Genomic DNA, 20506 nt, shown 5'->3' on the forward strand with positions numbered 1-20506 from the left:
GGGTTGATTTTTTTACAGAACCTATATTGGTCCAAAAGGAAATTCGTTTTGTTGACAAGAATACAAACATATTGTGTAAAAAAAACCCCCAAAAACAGCAAAACAAAATCACTATGTAGTATGTAGAAAAAAATATATTTTAGCAGTATGTACACATTTTAGAATTGCAGTAATAGGTTATAATTACATTATCAATCACTATCTTTTAATATTTGCGTTATATAAATGGCAAGAATTTAGAAGAAACGAATAGTTTGAAAATTGATCGGGGAAGGATTTAAAAAGGGGACTGTTTGGTATTGTTTTTGGTTTTGTGTACGGCCCATCATTTAGCCACTTACTTTTCATGAGTGCTACAAAGGAGGACTGGTGAAAAATTTTTTTTTTATAGAGGGCGGCATTCAAATAAGGCTCTAAAAAAAATTATACTTGAATGCCGCCCTCTATAAAAAATTAATCAGCTGGATTGTTGTTGAAGAAATCAGAGAAGGATGTTTGTTTTTGATAAATATCTCTCGGTTTCTGACCAGATGAATTGGTTTTCTTTCTCTCATTTTAACATTATGTAATTCCGGGCATTTATTTGTATATTTATTTAATTCTAAACCAACATTACAGTAAGTGTTTACAAGCTAGCCTGGCCCTATTTGTAGTACTACTCAGCCAGCCAGGTCTCCTCAACCTCACTCACAGTGCACTTCTCATCAGTAAGGAGTGCTACACTTTACTCTACTCTACTACACTAGAGGGCCTAGGTCTACTACTACTAGCCGGAGTACAAAACGACCGTTGCCAAAACAACTGAAAGCCTAAAGGAAGCCAACATAGTAACATACCTAGCCTAGTACTACTTATACAGTGTACTAGATTTATGCCTGTATTTTGAAATTTTTGGAATCCTTCAAATGTATTTAATTAATTAAAATGTTTTAAAATTAATGTCAAATTAAAATTTGCCATTACTGGATATTTTGTTTTGTTTTAATAATAATACTCAATATCTACTTACTTTTTTACTACTTTGCAGAATATTATAGGTACAGTACAATACAAGGGAGAAGATGGCTAGTTGTGGGGGAAATCCCTTTGTGGTGGACGATAGTGCGGAGCAAGTAGTAGAAAACAACAACCCTTTTGAAGATGTCAATTCTAATCAAGAGAATAGGCCTACTCCTCCAACTAATACTAATAGACCTGTCCGACCTAATCAGCCTCCAAGACGTTCTCCCTCCCATGTGCCCCAGTCATCAAATTCAGTATCTCCATCCAATCGGCGAATATCTGTACCCACCCCATCATCTGCGAGTGGATTATTTGGGGGCGCTTCAGCTGGCGATCAAGATGAATTTAGTGAACGTTTTCTTACGTGTACAATCTGTTTAGAGACGTATAATGAAACACCAAAGTTGTTACCGTGCATGCATTCATTTTGCTGCGGTTGTATACAAAAGCTTGCGCAAGACAAGCGCAAGTTTGCTTGCCCCGTTTGCCGCAGAGAGGTACAAGTCCCTAAACAAGGAGGGGTTGATGCTTTACCAAATAATATTTTCGTTCGCGATCTAACAGATTTTCTGTCGGAACAGCCGAATCGTCCAAGGGTAAGCTCAACGGCGCTAGCATCGGAATCATACGGCGTAACGCAAAGACCTAGAGCTCGTACAAACGAGCCAAAAATTGATCGCCACGCAAGCGGCAATATATTCCAAAGGGCTGTGATTAGGCTCAAGCTGCAATTTTCGTCAAAGAAAAGGCGGAACTGTCAATACCATTCTGAGAAAGAACTTAAATACTATTGTAGCACGTGCAACATTATTGTCTGCAAAAAATGCATAAGATTTGAACACGAAGACGGCCACGTAATATTGAATTTGAGTTCGGCAGCCGAGGACCGCCTCCGTGCTATTCATTCTTTACTTTCCGAAGCAGAGTTAAGGATCCCGCCCCTAGAGCACGGTCGCAACGGTGTACATGCTCAATTGCAAAGTCTCAAAGAACGACACTCGGCAAGCAAGTCTCAAATAAAAGATGCGTTTGAGAGCATTAGGTTGGTCTTGCAGCAACAAGAAAATGCTTGTTTAACAAAGGTAACGCATTTGTTTTTTCTCTTTATTTAAAAAATGGTATTACTAATTCTATTTTACAGGTTTGTAAATTTACTATCTCGATTTAAATTTATCCCCTCTATTCTCACTTGACCGGTGTCACTGTGTTTTTATTATAAAATTGGTTTGTTTGTAACTATATATATGCAAAGTTCAATTCAGACTTAAGCTCTGTCTACACAATCAAACTAGTTTGACAAAAAAAGTGTGATGTGCCCAAATATGGTAGTGATATACCTAAATATGGTAGTGATATGACATCATCATCATGTCCATATGGGCACATCACATTGTTTGATAGTGTATACAGAGCTTTAGACACTGCTTTAATATTTCTGTTTATTTTCAACAGCTTAACACGCAGTTTCAACGAAAGAACGGTGTTTTGTCTGCACAGTTGAACAACCTCGATCTGCAACTGTCTACGATAAAGAGCGCCTGCACGTTCACCAAACGCACGGTAGACGACCTCAAGAACGCCGATTACGAGATGGTAGCCATGAGTTTTCAGTTATCAGCACGTATTGAGGAGGTTCTTGCGATGCAGACGCCCGATCCCATCAAACCAGCCAGTGATGATTTCCTGAAAGTGAACCAGAATGATGAAGGTATAGAGAGCGTTCAGGGCTTGATTAAAAACATGGTGTCAGTTGAAGAAACTGTGTAATTGTGCTTCATCAATTCATTGAATATTTAACAAATATTTAAACACAAAAATCAGCTTGAAATACAATAAATTATTTACAATTGATTGAGTGTATTGTGCCTATAGAGCAGACAAAATAACCAGATACTAAATAATTAATATACATGTACTAAATATTTTTCATGAATCATGACTAAATTAGTAAGTCATCTATAGGCTGTTGGCATGAAATCATTTTCACATATTAATATTTTAATGAAACCATATAATAATACAATATGGTAATTGGACATTTATCCATTGTTGTGCTGACCTTTGACCTAAGATTTATGCAAATATACAGTTAGTACCATTCTTTATTTTTGGGATATAGTAATCAAATTTCATATTGTTGGTTAAGTATCTATATCTAGTATATACTATATAAATATATATACAACACAGTGTATTGTAATACAGTACAGTCTACCACTTTCCTAAGTGGTTTTAAAAACGCACTCTAGTTTTGGACAGTTCTTCTTACTTTAGAGTTTATTAATTATTTTTAGCTAAATTTTATTAGCAAAATAAAAGGCAATGATGCTTGGTGCTTATTAAAATTCTTGTTTAATATGCAGTATTGAATTAAAATGTTAGAAAGGTCAGAAGAATGTCATAAAATAATCAATATATTATAATGTTACAAATAAAAAATATTCTGAAAATTAATATGATAGTCATCACTGTGTTGAAATATTAATGTACAGAAAAGATATCAATATTGTTATACTGTACTACAATATAAATGTGAACTTTAAATGGAATTAGTTTTACATATTATTAGTAAATTAATACAGCAGCCTATTGAGGGACACCTTCTTTAAAGGGACACCTACAAAGGGTACACCTTCTATTAAAGGGACACCTATCAAGGGGACACCTTTGGAACCCTCCAAAGTGTCCGCCGAAAAGGGGTTTGCTGGGTTTTATATCATCTTCCGTGTTCAGGAAAGTGTCCATTAAGAGATGTTTCCTAAATAGGGGTGTACCAATGGAGGCGTTGTACTCTATTATTATCACAGTATTATTTATGTATATAAAGTACATAAATGTATAGTAACATTTATATCAACATTTGTTGTAATGTAATTTATTTGATATTATTCGTATAAAATAATAATTGTTTTACTTGTACTGTAGTACAGTACACCATTTTTTAAAATTGACAGATTTTTCCAAGAATAAAAGATGTGGTTTACATTAATCTAAACAGGAACTTGTTATCTTAGAGTGTGTTGCTCTAATTTTAGTAATGTAATGATTTTAATGATATATTTCAATCCAGTTCTACTTTTATGTATCAATTTATTCCAAATGTTTTAGTATTATTTTTCCATCCATAGCAAGTGCATTATGTGTGTTAAGTTGATTTTATTTAAATTATATTTTATTTGAGATATTTATTTATGTACCATGTCTATGCATGTGATATATTATGGTTGCTAATATTTTGTTTTGTGAATAAAGTATCATTAAACAATAGGTTGGTGGTCGTGTTATGTGTGTAAACTTTGTCTACACTATCAAACTAGTTTGACAAAAAAAAGTGTGATGTAACCAAATTTGGTAGTGATATGACATCATCATGTCCATATATTATATGGGCACATCACATTTGTGTGTCACATAAAGTTTGATAGTGTAGACAGAGCTTAAATGTTCAACCTTATTAATATCCATGACAACAGTTTAATTCAATTTTAATTATTTACTTTACAATATAATAAACATTAATTAAATTATTTGCCAAGATGTTCACATGTTTGTGTAAAGCTCTGTTCACACTATCAAACTTTATGAGATGTATACTATCGATGAAGCGTGTCAAAGGTTAACCGATAAAATCGGCGATGGTGGTTATGAAATGACGACGATATTTTAATTGATCTTTAAGAACGATCATTATTTGCCGATAAACGATAACGACAACGGCGACGATGATCATTCGTATTCCGATAACGACAACGGCGAATACAGGATTCGTATTGACCGATAACGAAGACGATAAACATTAGTACCGTCCGTCCCGAGGATAAGACGACATGGACTAATATTTGTATTACAAACATTACAAACGATTATCAATTCGTATTGCCGATAACGACGATGCTGATTTTTTGTCCGAATTCTTAACGTTTAAAAAAAACGAAGGCGCGCTTATTTCCTGATTGAAACAAGTAATAATTGTGTTTACTTCCTTTAGCATAATCTATATTTTAAATTTCTTTCCTTATTATTCTCATATCGTAAATTTAAAAAGAAAGAAACTCTGAAAAAGTACGGTACTCCTGTGAAAAAGGAATGTCTATACGACGCCCTCAATTGATTTGTTAAAAACGGAAATTGTAAAAACCTCCTAAAAGAAGTCAATTTTGTTTCAAAATCAGTTAAGAGAAACGTTGCACTAATGATGTCAATTCGCGTATTGCTATATCTTTATAAGTCATAGATTTTTAAAAAATATTATCGGATGAATAACATTATTGTCGGATGAATAGCATTATTATCGGATGAATAGCATTATTGCATATAATGGATTCACTGAAAGGACTTTTGTTGATTCTAAGTTGTTGTGGATATTTTAATATTGGCACTTGTCAAAGTTCTTCTTTGGATCCAAATGGACCGAATGTTTGCCCGTAAGTAGAACGGTTTTGTGTGGCACATTTATGTCCATCTTATTGGCAGTGACATATTACTTTTACTCTTTACAGGATACTATAGCGACTATAAATTACTATTTACTTACTCCTATCACAATTTAAAGTTTACTTTTAACATGACGTGCTTTCTCGTACTACTATAAGCGTGGCTCACACTACAGACGCAACGCTAGGACGTACGCGCAACGCAAGCGAGTTAACCAATGACAAGCCACTTCGAATAATCCATCACTTGTGATTGGTCAAATCAATTACGATGCGTTGCGTTCTTGCGTTGCGTCTCTAGTCGAAACCAAGCTTAAACATGATTGTTTTAATTGGTGAAGATTGACGGCATATCTTAGTTGACAGTTTAACACAATTAGGGAAACAAGTCATTAATGTCAATATTTCTATTTAATTGTGTTTGTGTAAACAATACCGATTTAAATTATCCGTTTTTTATTCTCTGCGCAATGATTTAATCAGGGAAGCTTCCCTTGTTTAAAGAGATTGTTGATGAAGTGTAAATAGTCTGGAAAGGGAGGTATACGTGTAGAAATGGGTTCCATATACAATATTCCTTAAAACATTACAATTAAAAACAACTTAAACTATACTCTTATTGTAAACAATGCAAATGCAAACAATTTTCCAGATACTACATAATAGGCCATCATCCATCCTAAAAAATAACTTTAAAATAGGTTCAATTGTATTCGTAATATTATTATGGGTCTTATTTTGTTCAAATATTATCTTTGTATATGCATGTCTTCCACAAGCATTCTTCAACTTTTATCTATTATTTTTTTAGTAAATAAATGTCACGTTGAATTGACATTATATTAGGTTAGGCTAAGTTAAGGACAAGGCTATATTTCTGAAAATCCAAAAGAAATCATTTAAGCACAAATATTAGGCCTAAATATAACCGAATGTCTTGTCTATCTGAATGTTCCCTTTAAGTATATTTGCTTAATTCGTGATAAATACTTTAAACTATTGGTCAATTAAACCATATAATTTATAATAAAAGTCTGACTTATAAACTAGCTCAAGTAACTTTCTAAATCTCACACCTTTATCTCGATGACATTTCTAGTTTCCTTTCTCTGGTTTGTGAAGCAGTTAAGGTCAATTAAGGTCAATTAGGCATTCGCAAGATAATGGCCAAGATCTCAAAGATCTCTGGCTGTCGAACCAGTCGATGTGGATTCTCGCCAATATTCATAAATTAACAAAAGTGTGGCTTATAATTTGTTCACTAATCTATAATTAGTATACTGTTGCTAACGAAGTTGCTGTACAACTGAATCTACAATGAATTGCTTTCCTTTTAGTGCTTATTTCATGAACGTTGTGAAATTGTTTTCATAGATCTTAAAAATAAAAAATAATTGTAAGTATTTCAAATATTCAGAACAAGATGTTAATCTTATAGTTCTAAGCTTGGTTTATTTCCACTTATCACCCATTCATTTTAATAGTATAAAACTCACAAATTATATACGCGCGCGCACAAAAGCCGTACGATTTAAAGCAGAAATTGAACGCGCGCGTTGATTAATTCCTACATCAATATTATCAGCTTTAAAACAATATTAATTATCGTGGCAACGTTGAAGGCTCCAAAATCTGCCAAACTAGCTCCTGTATAAGCTACTACCGTAAAGACTTTGAATTTGTCACTATATCTCACTTCACACAAGTTTATCTTCTGAACCTAAATCCTATACGAATTAAAGATTGAATCGTCATTTAATTTGGTAAGGGTATACGTATCCTAAAGGGGAACTGATGTTTGACACTCTTGTCAGACAGCATCCCCAGGGACCTCAGACAGTATCCCCAGGGACCTCATTTTGCAAGAAAAACAGCATTTGTATTAGTAATACCAACTATTTTGTATCAAAGTATACGATTAAGTGTTAAATGTATTAATTTCTGTATTGTCTCTCATGAGAGAGAATGTACGAAATGTTGAAATACTTGTTTACAGTATAAGCTAATTCAGAAGATGTACGAAAGATGTTTAGGCTACTGTAATAATATCAATAGTGTGCGTTTATAAACTGAAGACTGAATGTACCCGACTACTGAGAAAGGTGAAAGAACGCACATAGAAGAAGATTGAACCAATTAGATTGATCCAATCAGGGAAGAGTGAATTCACTCTTCCCTGATTGGACTGAACGAAACACAGAAAAAACAGAGAGTAGGAGAAGCACACTCTATATTGAAAAAAGGCGCGCTTTTGTTCTGAAAGAAGTTTCATCAAAAAATGATGAGTCGATGTTTGCTGTTCTTAGTGACACATCAACACGTATAGCCGGTAGCTCGTGTACAACTAAGAACCGTATTAATAAAGGAAATTAATAACAATTAATACATTGATAGTTTATACACCTAAGCGCGACAAGATAATGCTGTACATATGTAAATGTTGTCCAGGTCCTACAAAATAAATAAAAAAACAGAAAAAAAACAGTTACTTAAAAAAGGGTCCTTCACTCCTACTCTGTCGGGCTTCGGCTCCGGTCGGGCTTCGGCTCCAGTTCGGGTTCGCGTCAGATTGCGCGCGCGTACAGCATTAGGTGTGAAAGATGTCGAAATAGATCACAGTTCTACAGTTTACAAACATTTGCAAATAAAATGTAGTTGAATATTTTGTTTTTATATTTTTGATGGAAAACGTTACGGGGAGGAAGGAAGTGCTTGTATTGGTTAAGCTCATTATCCAATTCCAAAAAAATCGAAATATTATTTCAAAGCTGTCTCAAAACCTGTAAAATGTACGTCATCCTAGTCACTTCAGCTATCATTCAGTTACTTAACCTAAGTTGACATAAGCATGCGACACGGGAGCTGATGACGTCAGCAGTTTCGCCTAGATTGTCAAGTGAAACCATCGCGACTAGATGGCTCAAAAAATGATCCTAATAAACAGCGTGCCAACAACTTTAAAAAATGTCTTTATTCTCGATGTTTTATGGAAGCATGTTGCAGTGTTGTATTAATTGTAAACCATTTGTATTAAGTACATACTAAATAAATACTAAGTAATCGCGTATCACGTTTCAGTCTTTCCGCTTCTTGAGAGTGTCCTTAAACGTAATCAAATCATTTAATGAACACATTTAAGCTGTTAAATGAGACAGCATTAAAATGGGAAATGCATATAAACTTGGAATTAAATTCAGACGTGAAAACTGAAATGTATGTGTAGGCCTAATTGTGATGCAAGATAAGGAAAGGAAAGGGGGTTTAGTAGTGCCTGGCAGTAGCGATGATTTTAACATGGGCGTGGATCATGCCGCATTTAAAACTTACAATATAAATTAATATATTAAAATAAAGTAAATACGAAAGCAGGAATTAATATATTAAATAAAGTAAATACAAAAGCAGTAATTGTTTATTGACGTTTCGATACTCAAGAATGCGACCCATCTGTTAAGGGTTTGTTAAAATAAAATTTCTCTGAATTTATTATTTTGTGGGATTGTCCCACTTTTGTTTCTTCAGCAATAAAATATTTCCATATTTTATATACAATATTTATCGTTTGTAACAATTGTTACTTTGGTTATATAATAATATGTTTGGTTTTGGTATGCTATGTAGGCCTACACAACATTCATAAAGACTGACATAAAGACTGGTACATTTAAAATAATCCTAAAAGCAGACAAAAAGTTTATTAGTATATACATATACATCAATTCTGAACTTATTGTGTATGTTTATTCTATTAATGTAATTTTGACCTAAAAAGGAATGAATAAAAAAAAATGAAAGATGAAAAGTGTGAATGAATGTTGTTTTGTATTGCAGATACCGTCGCTCTTATACAGTGTACACATCTCGTACCGTATCATACCTCTCACGGTGCAAGCATCAATGGCGAGGGTATGTCTACTGCACGAAAACCAGGTAAGCCTTATGTTTTAATTTAGCCTTTTCCTCTATGTTGATTAAAATGCAATTTTAAATTTCTAAGAATGTGACCTGGCTTAATGAAAGTAATTATGAAAGCGTCAGTCTGTCTGTTATTTCTATTCCACATTTAACATGCTACTTTTAGTCCTAATTTAGCAACATCATCACCACATCATGAGATGGTTGGGTTCCTTAACAACCATTTTTACAGCCTATTTTCCAGAGTTCTCCAAAATAATAGTCACATTAACAATGTTTTGGCAGTAGGCTAAACAATTATTTTCCTTGTGGGATTGAACAAAAGTATCAGGCGACTGTCTCTGGTGCCGGCGGTCGTTTCTGATGTCATCCGGCGCGGACACAGACATTCCGCATAGTGGTTGGGAGAGATAGGCCTAGTATTTAGAACATTGAATTTGAATAATGTGTAAAGTTCTTGTAGAATTCGTGCGGAGAAGCTCCTCTCCTTCTCATGTTTTATGTTTTAGTACTGAACACTTTTTAGAACTAGTACTCGTTCTCCTTTTTACAAATGTACAATTTCTCGATAATATTGTATGGCAAGGGTTCTCATGAAAGCTGGGGTTTCATGTTAAGTAAAGCTCTGTCTACACTATCAAATCTTTTGTGAAAAAAAGTGTGATGTGCCCAAACATGGTATTTATATCGTCAAATATGGTGGTGATATGACATCACCATGTCCATATATGGGCACATCACATTTTTTGTCATATAAAGTTTGATAGTGTAGAGAGAGCATAATAATTTCTTGTATATCTGAACAATTAACTACGCCACATTACGACAAGAAAGCACAGATGCTTACCACCACCAAAACATTCTTAATCGTGTACTTTAGTTGTTAATTATTTTTATACAGACTGCTGGCTCACGAACGCAGTTGTGTTTACTTGCCTTAGAGGTCAAAGCCTGGGGGATTCCGTTTTAAATCGTGTTTAATAAATTGGCGGAAATATAGATAATCAAGTAAACCATTACTGCTATGGGCTGAAAAATATATGTTACGATTGATAATACGCCACAGTTTCCCTGGTTAAGTTATTTTGATTCATTCAATAATCCTATAATATGTAGCTTAGATTGAATTCAAGATAATTCTGTTTCAATAATTGCTGTGCTCCAGTATCAAACATTGTTTTTAAACGCTTTTTCTTGTGCCAAATGACTTTGTTAGTTACCTAATATCTTATGAAACGCCAAAAAGGCAACTTACTTATGATTAGTGTAACAATGTATGGAATACCAAAGAGCAACCACTATTAGTTACCTAATATCTTATGGAACGCCAAAAGGGCAACTTACTTATGATACTATTTGTGTACCAATGTATGGAACACCAAAGAGCAACCGAACTCATGGTTACTCAATGTCTGATGGAACGTTATAGGGTAACTTATGATACTGTCAATACCCATGAAATTGAACGAAATACCTACCAAAGTCTATGGAAACACCGATACTAAAAAGTAGGCCTATTAAACAAAGATCAATTTCTCTCTTTTCTCTCTCAACAAACCTACCAATCAACAAAGATTACTGGAACGAAATGTCAATAATATTTTAGAAATAATCTAGCACAGATTACACATGGTTCTGTTCAATATCAATTTTGAAATATTTCATCAGTGAATATTATAATAATTATAATAATAAACAGTTTGCAATGTCTTTCAGCAAAGGTCTTATCTAGATTTCCTCAATTATTTCACTTTTACACAAAACAAAAATGTATTGACGTCGTAATGGATAGCGTTTCCTTTTTTATGTCGACATACGAAAAAAAAACTTGTTGCAGTCAACTTAACTTATATAGTATACTAGTTGAATTGATTAGTTGGTTAACAACAACAACAACAATGTATTCTTAAAACTCGTCAGTGATATCAACAGTGTTTTATTTTTATTTTTATTTCTTTATTCGAATTCACAAAATACAAAGAATGAATTCAGGGTAACACAAAAAAGTGATTGTAAATGTTCATCTGGTTTGTACCTAACAATGTGTAACGATTTCGTTGTTGCTTTCACGAACATCTTCATCAGAAGAATGACCCTATAGAGGTCAGTCGGTCTAATTACAGGTAGTTATTCTTCTGAAGAAGTTTTTTGTGTGAAAAGAACAACAAAAAGAAGGTATTTACCATCTAATCTCGTAATTTGTACTACTGTTGGTTTGATAAAAAGAATTTTTTACTCGATATCAACAGTGATTTAGAATTTAATATAGACCTATTCGAATACCGGTAACTGCCACGACCGTAAACAATTATAACTTTTTCCTTCGTTCATTTGAATTATATGATTTCAGCAGAATGATTTTACAGTACTTATAACTTGGTGCAACAAACTTTTCAATTCAACAATCCTACGCGACTTAAGTATCCAGGGTGAAAGTTTAAATATTTTAATTTCACTTAATTCAAAACAGCTTATTAGTATTCAATCAGCGGTCAAAGTGTTATTAATCGTTGAGCTACCGCAGATATGACGAAACGAAACACTATGGTCAGCAGCAGGCTATTTGCGTTAAGCCTTCATTGTTCGCGTGACTATCATAATTTTGTAAAACGCTAATAAATAAAATATGAAAAGCCAAAAGAAAAATGTTCTGGTAATTTGTATTAAGTGAATCTTACAAAATGCAAGCTTACAAATACTAAGTACTGCTTTCATTAGTAACCATTGGTTTTGTCTTATCACAGTTTGATAAGTTTTGTCTACACTATCAAACTAGTTTGACAAAAAAGTGTGCCTAAATATGGTAGTGATATCCTTAAATCATCACGTCCATATATGGGCACAACACATTTTTTGTCACATAAAGTTTGATAGTGTAGGCTTTAGTCTTCCACGAAAAAAAACTAAACAAAAAAGGAATGGTCACACAACCCCCTTGAATCTCGACCTTCTGAAATTACAGGTCCGCAAACAATATTTACATGATTGTATGTATTATGTAACAATCGGCTTATAATTTCCATTTTCTTCTATATGAAAAAAATAAACTAACTTCCTTTGCAAAGTCACTCGGGACAAATACCGACAGAAGTATCAAACAAGTTATGCGAGCGTAATCTAAGCCATGCCCACACATCCCGGTGTGTGCTTAGATAACGTTTTTGTGAGGGCGGATGCTTTTTGAAAGAAACAACGTTATAATCATACGTACAGTATAATGTTGTTATATCTTTAAAATGTAATCTAGACATTGTATAACGAATCAGTTATTAGAGTTTAGACAACTTATGTCACGATACATTATTTACCATAAATATGAATTATTGACTTTATTTTGTGGAGGCGGAGTTTGATGTTTAGTTTATATATAAGTTAAGCTCTACTCTGTCGACACTTATCAAACTTGATGTGACGAAAAGGTGATGTTCCTATATAAGGACACGATGACGTCATATCACTACTATTTTCGGGCACATCACACTTTTTGGTCACATAAAGTTTGATAGTGTAGACCAAGAGCTTTAGGCCTACTCTCTGATACCCCTTTCACACCAAAACTCCGGAGTGATCTCCGGAGACACACCGGGGTTTATGACCATTCAAAACATCGAGAAACTCCGGAGATACCCCTTTCACAGCAACGTAGCAACACCGTTAACTTAAACTTGTACTTGTAACTATTAGGAAGGTTAAATTTGAAGTCATTAAAACAACATTGTACCCTATACGACACGACAAGTAAACCCCAACACAAGTTTCGATAGGAACAATTAATTATTTCTATATTCCGGTATTGATAATTGGATCTATAAATACAACAACACAATTATTCATACAAACTTTAAATATTAACAACTCAAATGTCTCTGGTTACTATCTAATATTATTTTACAACCACTAACGGAAATTAATTAGAATTTGAAGCAGATATGGGGGTTGTCTAGTTTCCTTGTAATAAATATATTCGTTTGAGACACAACAGAACAAGTAAAGCTCTGTCTACACTATCAAACTAGTTTGACAAAAAAGTGCGATGTGCCCAAATATGGTAGTGATATACCCAAATATGGTAGTGATATGACATCATCATTTCCAGATTTATATGGGCACATCACATTTTTTTGTCACATAAAGTTTGATAGTGTAGACAGAGCTTAATTTGCAAAAAAAGTGCATACTAATAAAATCAGAAGGTTTGATCCACTGTATAAACATCGGAATGTCTATAAAATCTCTAGTTGTCCTAATGTTAAAACTCGTCAATTATATTGCAGACCCGAAATAACATCTAAAACAATATTCCAATTGGAGCTGGTCTGCTGTGATGGATGGCAAAAGGATGGAAACAGCTGCTCAAAAAGTAAGACAACAAATAATTAAACCAAAGCTATACAACTTGTTGAATCATTAGAAACTATCATACCCACATCGTAAACGTAAAATCATTTAATCATAAACCCTTTATTAACTCTTTCAGAATGTGTTGAAGGAACTTACGGAACGAATTGTGAGAAAAAATGTAAATGTATTCAGAATTCGAATTACTTTTGCACACCGACCAAAGGACAGTGTTTCTGTAAGCCCGGCTGGACCGGGCAGAAGTGCCTGACTCCATGTGAGTCCGGAAAATTCGGCATGCAGTGCCGTGAGGACTGCCCGTGTCGCAACGGAGCAGGCTGTAACCCTATCAACGGGACATGCATTTGCCCTGCCGGATGGGGCGGGCTTGACTGTAGCAAGCAATGCCCGGATGGGTATTATGGACCAAACTGTAGTACAAAATGTTCTTGTGATGGCGGTCTTGTTTGCGACCGACGTAATGGTCGTTGCTGCGAACGTTCCACCAAAACAACCGAAGATCGTATCTGTCCCGGCAATTGCCCCAGTGGGACTGGTAAATCACAAGGGTTAGAATGCGAACTGCAATGCCAGTGTTCCAATTCCTACACATGTGAACCTATCAAAGGTCTTTGTCAATGTAAGAATGGATGGAAACCACCATACTGTCGCAAACCTTGCGATCTTGGAACTTATGGATTGAATTGTGCTTCTAAATGCGCATGTGCATTGAATGAAACATGCGACCATGAAACGGGTTTCTGCAACATACGTAAGTCAATCATAATTGATTTAGTTAATTATAAAATGTCCCGATCCGTCCGATCGACCAATGTGAAAAACTGATAAGATAAAAACCAACAAGTGGGTCATACCTAAACACAGTCTTTCCACTTTAACAATGTATGTGTCTCTCTCATTGGACAAACAGTTTGCATAAGTCATGTATTTCTCGCAACAAACATTTGTAATGCACACTTCTTCACCAAAAGTGCTCAATGCGATTTTGAAACGCTTGAAATACAGACAGCGTTATTCATATTTGAACAGTACTAGGAAATGATACACTTAACGATATTCATTTATTTACACAGAAATGCCGAAGAAACACATTAACGAGATCGCAATAGCTACCGTGGCTCTGATTGGTCTGGTGATTCTATCTTTGATGTCTCTCATTATATGTATCTGTTGCCGAAAGAGACGAAAGCGACTAAGCCGTTCTGGGTATGTAATAAGTAACAAGTAACATCCTTAGATTTACTGAAGTACTGAATTAAATCCTAACCGGTAGTGACGTATAAACATGTTATGCTACTTACAACCAATCGAGTGACGTAACATCAAAACCAATCGAGTGACGTAACTTCACAACCAATAGTGTGACGTAACCTCACAATAAGAGCAACGTCAAAGATGGCATAATCATAATCATAATTTACAAGGTCAAGATTACTTCCGAGTATCGGACATTTACAAATTACCTAACTGACCGCTTAACCTGTGAGCACCTACATAGGTATTATGGAGGTATTATAGTTTACTATAATATCTCTATGGTATTACCACAATCTTGGAAACATACAATAAGGTCTCCCAAGTCTTCCTCTTCCTTTACTATACTGTGAGAGCATTTTCTGAAAACTGAACGCAACATTCCGAGAAAACGAGTAGGCTAATTTTGACCGAAACGTTAATTCTATGAGTAATGTTAAACACTTTTCTACAAATTCTTATCAACACTTTTTTTAACGTATTACATTTTTACTTTTATTCACCAGGACGACGAAATGGCACTGTACTTACTTTACAGAGCAAGCGGAATTTAGCAAGTTCCCATATGATGGTACGATACAGCAAAAAAACTTATAAAACCTGATATCATATTTTAAAACAAAACCACTGACTACCTGATCAATTACATCACTTTTAATTAGAAAATAAAAACTAGCCGATATAGCCTATACTTCCTATTAAACGATAAGTTTCTAAATTTGTGAATGTTTACTTTCATGGGTTAAATCGAAAGCCATGGAGCAACTATGTGGGATGGGTCTAACAAACCTGTTTAGCATTGATTGAATTAGTACCTGATGAGTTGATTGTTAAATCTTTCTAAAGCTATTTAAAGTCAACGTTTGTATCTAAGACACGCATAGTGGTAAACCATTTCTGATTTTATTAATAACTTGGTAAATCTTATTAACTAGAAGGTCAAGTCAGGTTTCATGACGTCAGAACGTCAGAATATTTTACTTTCCATTAAAAGTCAGCTTTTTAAAATTAAATATAATATAATAAAACAATTACTATCTATTTTAAGTGAATCTTTGGGTAAATGCTTTAAGCTAAATTAATCCAGTCACGCGATCGGAAACTGGTCATTCGATGTGTGTTTTAGGTGGTCTAATATTTCAAAAAGATTTATTTATGAGAAACTAATAACTAGCGCAGGTTACCAATAATATTAATTATTTTAAAATTTTATTTTATTTTTTTAGAAAATTATGAAAATACCAGTTTTAGCTCAAGAACTCTGACAAGATCATTGGCACCTAAAAAAACTTCAGCCCCATCGCCAAACATTTCTCAGTCTTCGATCGAACGGAAACTGCGGCAAATGAAAGAAAACTCGTGTAATGGTGTGCTATCCCAGCAGCTCATCCACAAAACGAAAGCACCTTTGCCACAGCCATTACCACCAAAGAAACACCATCAGATTCCACAACAGCACCAGACTTTACCGCATTACCAGACATCGCCTCAACACCTGAATTTGCTTCAACAGAAGACCTCACATCATCAGACATCGACTCAACATATCAACTCGCCTCATCACAAGAACTCACATCAACAGACATCGACTCAACACATCAATTTGCCTCATCACAAGATTTCACAATACCAGACCTCATCTCATCAACAAAAGACATCCCAACAACAGACATCGCCTCAACATATCAATTTGCCCCAACACAAGATTTCACAATACCAGACCTCATCTCATCAACAAAAGACATCCCAACAACAGACATCGCCTCAACATATCAATTTGCCCCAACACAAGATTTCACAATACCAGACCTCACCTCATCACCACAAAACATCACAACAACAGACATCGCCTCAACATATCAACGTGCCTCAACACAAGACCTCACCGCAACAGACATCGGCTCAACACAAGACGTCACAACACAAGATCTCACAGCAACTTACCTCGGCTCAACACATCAACTTTCCACAACACCAGGCGCCAATTTACCAGACTTCACATCAGCACAAGACGTCGTCACAACACCAGACGTCACAAAACCACCAGCATATTTTACCTCATTATCAGACATCGGCGCAACACACCAACTTGCCTCAACACAAGACCTCACAGCAACAAACCTCGAGTCAACACACCAACTTACCTCATTATCAGACTCACCAGCAGACATCACCACACCAGCAGAAATCACCACACCAGCAGACATCACCACACCAGCAGATCTCAAAGTATCAGCAGACCTCACGCCAAGAGGAAGAAATACAACCACATATACAGCCGGTATTATACAGCAAACCACCATACGCAAGAGTTATAAAGAAGAAAAATAAAGAGAAAGAAACGATTGCGAATGACGTTGACAAACAGTATAACGATATAGATCCATTGTGTAAGTCTAACAAACGTCAACCGCCACCTTACGAGTTATGCCACAATGCTACTGACGGGACAACACTCACCAGACCACCAACACCAAACAAATCAGACTCGTTAAAGAGCGATTATGAAAACGTTAGCATGGACGTTGAAACGTCATCGATTGGTAGATTAAGTGATGATACTGAAAGCCCGGATGTTTCCAGAGGACCTATGCTATTGAGCCAGTGTCCAGACATACTTATCAACGGCGGTACTAACTTTTTAACGACTTGTAATCAGACTATCTTTACCACAGATGGTGAAAGGCGATTGAGTAACGGGAGTAGTAACAGCCCGATTTCAGACGATGACCAAAGTACGTATGATCGTGTTGACCGCTCAAAGAGATCCTACTCAGTTGGCCAGTGTAGTGAAAACTATGGAGCGCTTCGATTTAATTACAAACAACATGATACGCTACCTGATCGATCGTGGTTGAACAAAAGCGATGATTATGCTATTAAATCATCCACAAGTCCTAGAAAGAAATCTCCTAGACTACCTAACCTGTTTATATCCAAAAAGCCAACAGAAAAGGTTGTGAACACAAGCAAGGTGAAAAATAACAAGCCATCCGTTTACGAAGCGTTGGCGCCAACGTTAAGCTCAGACAATCACGATTATGATCGTCTGGTGTATCCAAACAAACGGCGCGGTAGAAGAGCTAGTGAGGATCTAGTGGCAGCTAGAAAACAACGCCTCAGGTTCCTACAGTTAATGGATCAAAAGCAGAGGAGAAAAAATGGATATTTCACTTAAATACGTCATAGCAGGTGAACAATGAAAAATATACCATGGCGTTATAGTTATGAAGAACTGTAAAGATTGGTTCACAGTAGAGACGCAACGCAAGAACGTAGACGCGATGCAAGCGTGTTGACCAATGACAAGCAACAGTTTGACTATTTCATCGCGTGTGATTGGCCAAAACACTTCCGTGGCGTTACGTACTTGCATTGCGTCTCTAGTGGGAACCAAGCCTAACAAACCAATCACGTTAAAGAAGATAATATTAATGTTGAGGTACTGAACAGGTAGTATACGTGGAAAACTATGGATAATATTATAGTTTCCTAAGAAAAACCTTACAGAGGTAATAAGCTATTTTCAAAATATTTGTAAGGATGAGAACTTGAATTCTAATTCTAATCAAAGTATTCGTCATGTTATACGAATTTAATAAGTACAAATTAACATGGCACGATGCAGTGACAGATCGTGGCGGAAAAATCTTGTTGCTTAGTTGTCTCAACAACACACTTAGCACGTGGAACTAATTATAAGTTTAGCGTTACAATCTAATTTAAGAATATCCGCATGAATTTCATTAACGTTGCGTAGGTTTATATAAAAGTTCACTACATTAATAGACACTTCATTGTGGCTTGGTTAATGCAACATTCTAACGGAATAAGGCAGATAAATGTGTTATAGTAAAACATTATTTTCAGTTTGACTGAGATAAATTACTTAATGTAGACATACTAATGTAATATTTAACACGATTGTTCAGCTTAAGCTCTGTCTACACTATCAAACTAGTTTGACAAAAAGTGTGGTGAGCCCAAATATAGTGGTGGTACATATGCCTAAATATGGTAGTGATATGACATTATGTCCATATATGGGCACATCACATTTTTATGTCACATAACGTTTGATAGTGTAGACAGAGCTTTAGACAGGGTCAAAGTAGTTTTGTTAAGTAAAAAATACTGTAGTTTTTGGTATAAAAAAACAATTATTTACGAACGTCTTTTTGATGGATGCATGAACATCTTATAAGTGACGTCACAATTTCAAATAAAAGTAAACGCTACAAGCTGGATATTGTAGAAGTTCACTTTTAAGAAGAGTTAAAGACCATTTTAAAAATACAATAGGTCTTAATATGTAAATAAAACCAATCTAGTAAATGCAATACTGTACTTGTTATACCTTTCGTAAGTCCAAAAAAAGGTAGATTTGACTTAGTTATTTACGTTTTCTATACAAATGACCTATTTTTGTAAAAACCATGTCTATTATGTTTTAGGCCTACTCAACATTAGCATGTTCTATTATCGCACAAGTACCGTGCGATTAATTAATTTTTGAATGCTAATATAAGAAGTTTTATATTTTTATACTAATGTAAATAACATAGTGGGATCTGCTTGTTGCCTTTGTATAAGTTCAACAATGTTACGATAGTTATATTTCATTCGTCTGATTTGTAAATTCTGTTTTGTGGACGTTGCTGGAAAACAATCACATTTTGTAAGTAATGAAAGGATTTTGTAGAATAAAGTGTTGCATTAAAACAAGTAAAAGAACTTCACTTTCTGTTTGTGAATTCCTGTCACTTGATTCTCAGTTCCTGTCTTAAAATTTCTCTCGAAATTAACTAATCCGATATCATTTACATCTTGCACAGCAGCACGCTACTGAAACGTCGGTAACAAATAACGTTGAAAATGTCAATGTTACCACAAAGCGGAAGGAAAGTTGACACGCGCGCGAGCAAATGATTGACGCCCGCGCCAGCAAATTATTCCCATTTTTATCGGAATTTGAACGCGCGTGTTGATCGTCTCTCAACATATCATGCATAACTCTAAAGTTCTGTCTACACTATCAAACTTTATGTAACAAAAATAATGTGACGTGCCCATATAAATTGACACATCATTACCATTTTGGGCACGTCACATTTTTAGTGTCACTATATACGATATAGTGTAGACAGAGCTTTAGTCTTGAAATGATGAACTCATTTGAATTCATCACATTAACGAAGGTCTTTTATATAGTACATTTATTGTTCTCTCTGGAACAGGGTAACACATGAGTGTGTTCGATGATGATGCAACAAGCAAGATTGGCGCGCTTTTTGCTGGGATGTCTGTATGGGTGAATGACCAACTGCACCTACGTGGTGTAAAAATCTACGCACATAAACCATTAGTAGACACATGGATCAATTAAGATTAAGACTTAAGATCAAAGTGGTTAACAATAAACATTACAACTTACTAAAGTTATTACACTTCCTTGTTTAGTCATCATACATTGTCATCACTCTCTCCTCAGTGAGTAATAATACAACACCAATACGTAGTAGACTTAGATCAAGTACTTACTT

General features: G+C 35.0%; 2 protein-coding genes across 3 annotated transcripts in view; one reads left to right on the forward strand and one right to left on the reverse strand.

Moving 5' to 3' along the window:
- The first annotated feature begins 461 nt into the window (after positions 1-461).
- On the forward strand, positions 462-4217 carry LOC144850968 (tripartite motif-containing protein 2-like). Of its 2 annotated transcripts, none has more exons than XM_078708498.1 (3): positions 462-565; positions 1028-2084; positions 2455-4217. In XM_078708498.1, the coding sequence occupies exons 2-3, from the start codon at positions 1062-1064 to the stop codon at positions 2767-2769; spliced, it is 1338 nt and encodes a 445-aa protein (XP_078564624.1). In that variant the 5' UTR covers positions 462-565; positions 1028-1061; the 3' UTR covers positions 2770-4217. The 2 variants fall into 2 exon arrangements, with proteins under 2 accessions (XP_078564624.1, XP_078564618.1); XM_078708492.1 differs by having other exon boundaries at positions 474-617.
- Positions 2547-20506, reverse strand: part of LOC144851053 (protein N-terminal glutamine amidohydrolase-like) — a 28340-nt gene continuing 10380 nt past the window's right edge. Inside the window, exon 7 of the mRNA XM_078708577.1 lies at positions 2547-2685. The gene's annotated coding sequence lies outside the window, so the exon portion shown is untranslated. The remainder of the gene's footprint in view (positions 2686-20506) is intronic.

This window comes from Antedon bifida, chromosome 1 (genome assembly GCF_963402885.1).
Source record: "Antedon bifida chromosome 1, ecAntBifi1.1, whole genome shotgun sequence".
Lineage (NCBI taxonomy): Eukaryota > Metazoa > Echinodermata > Crinoidea > Comatulida > Antedonidae > Antedon > Antedon bifida.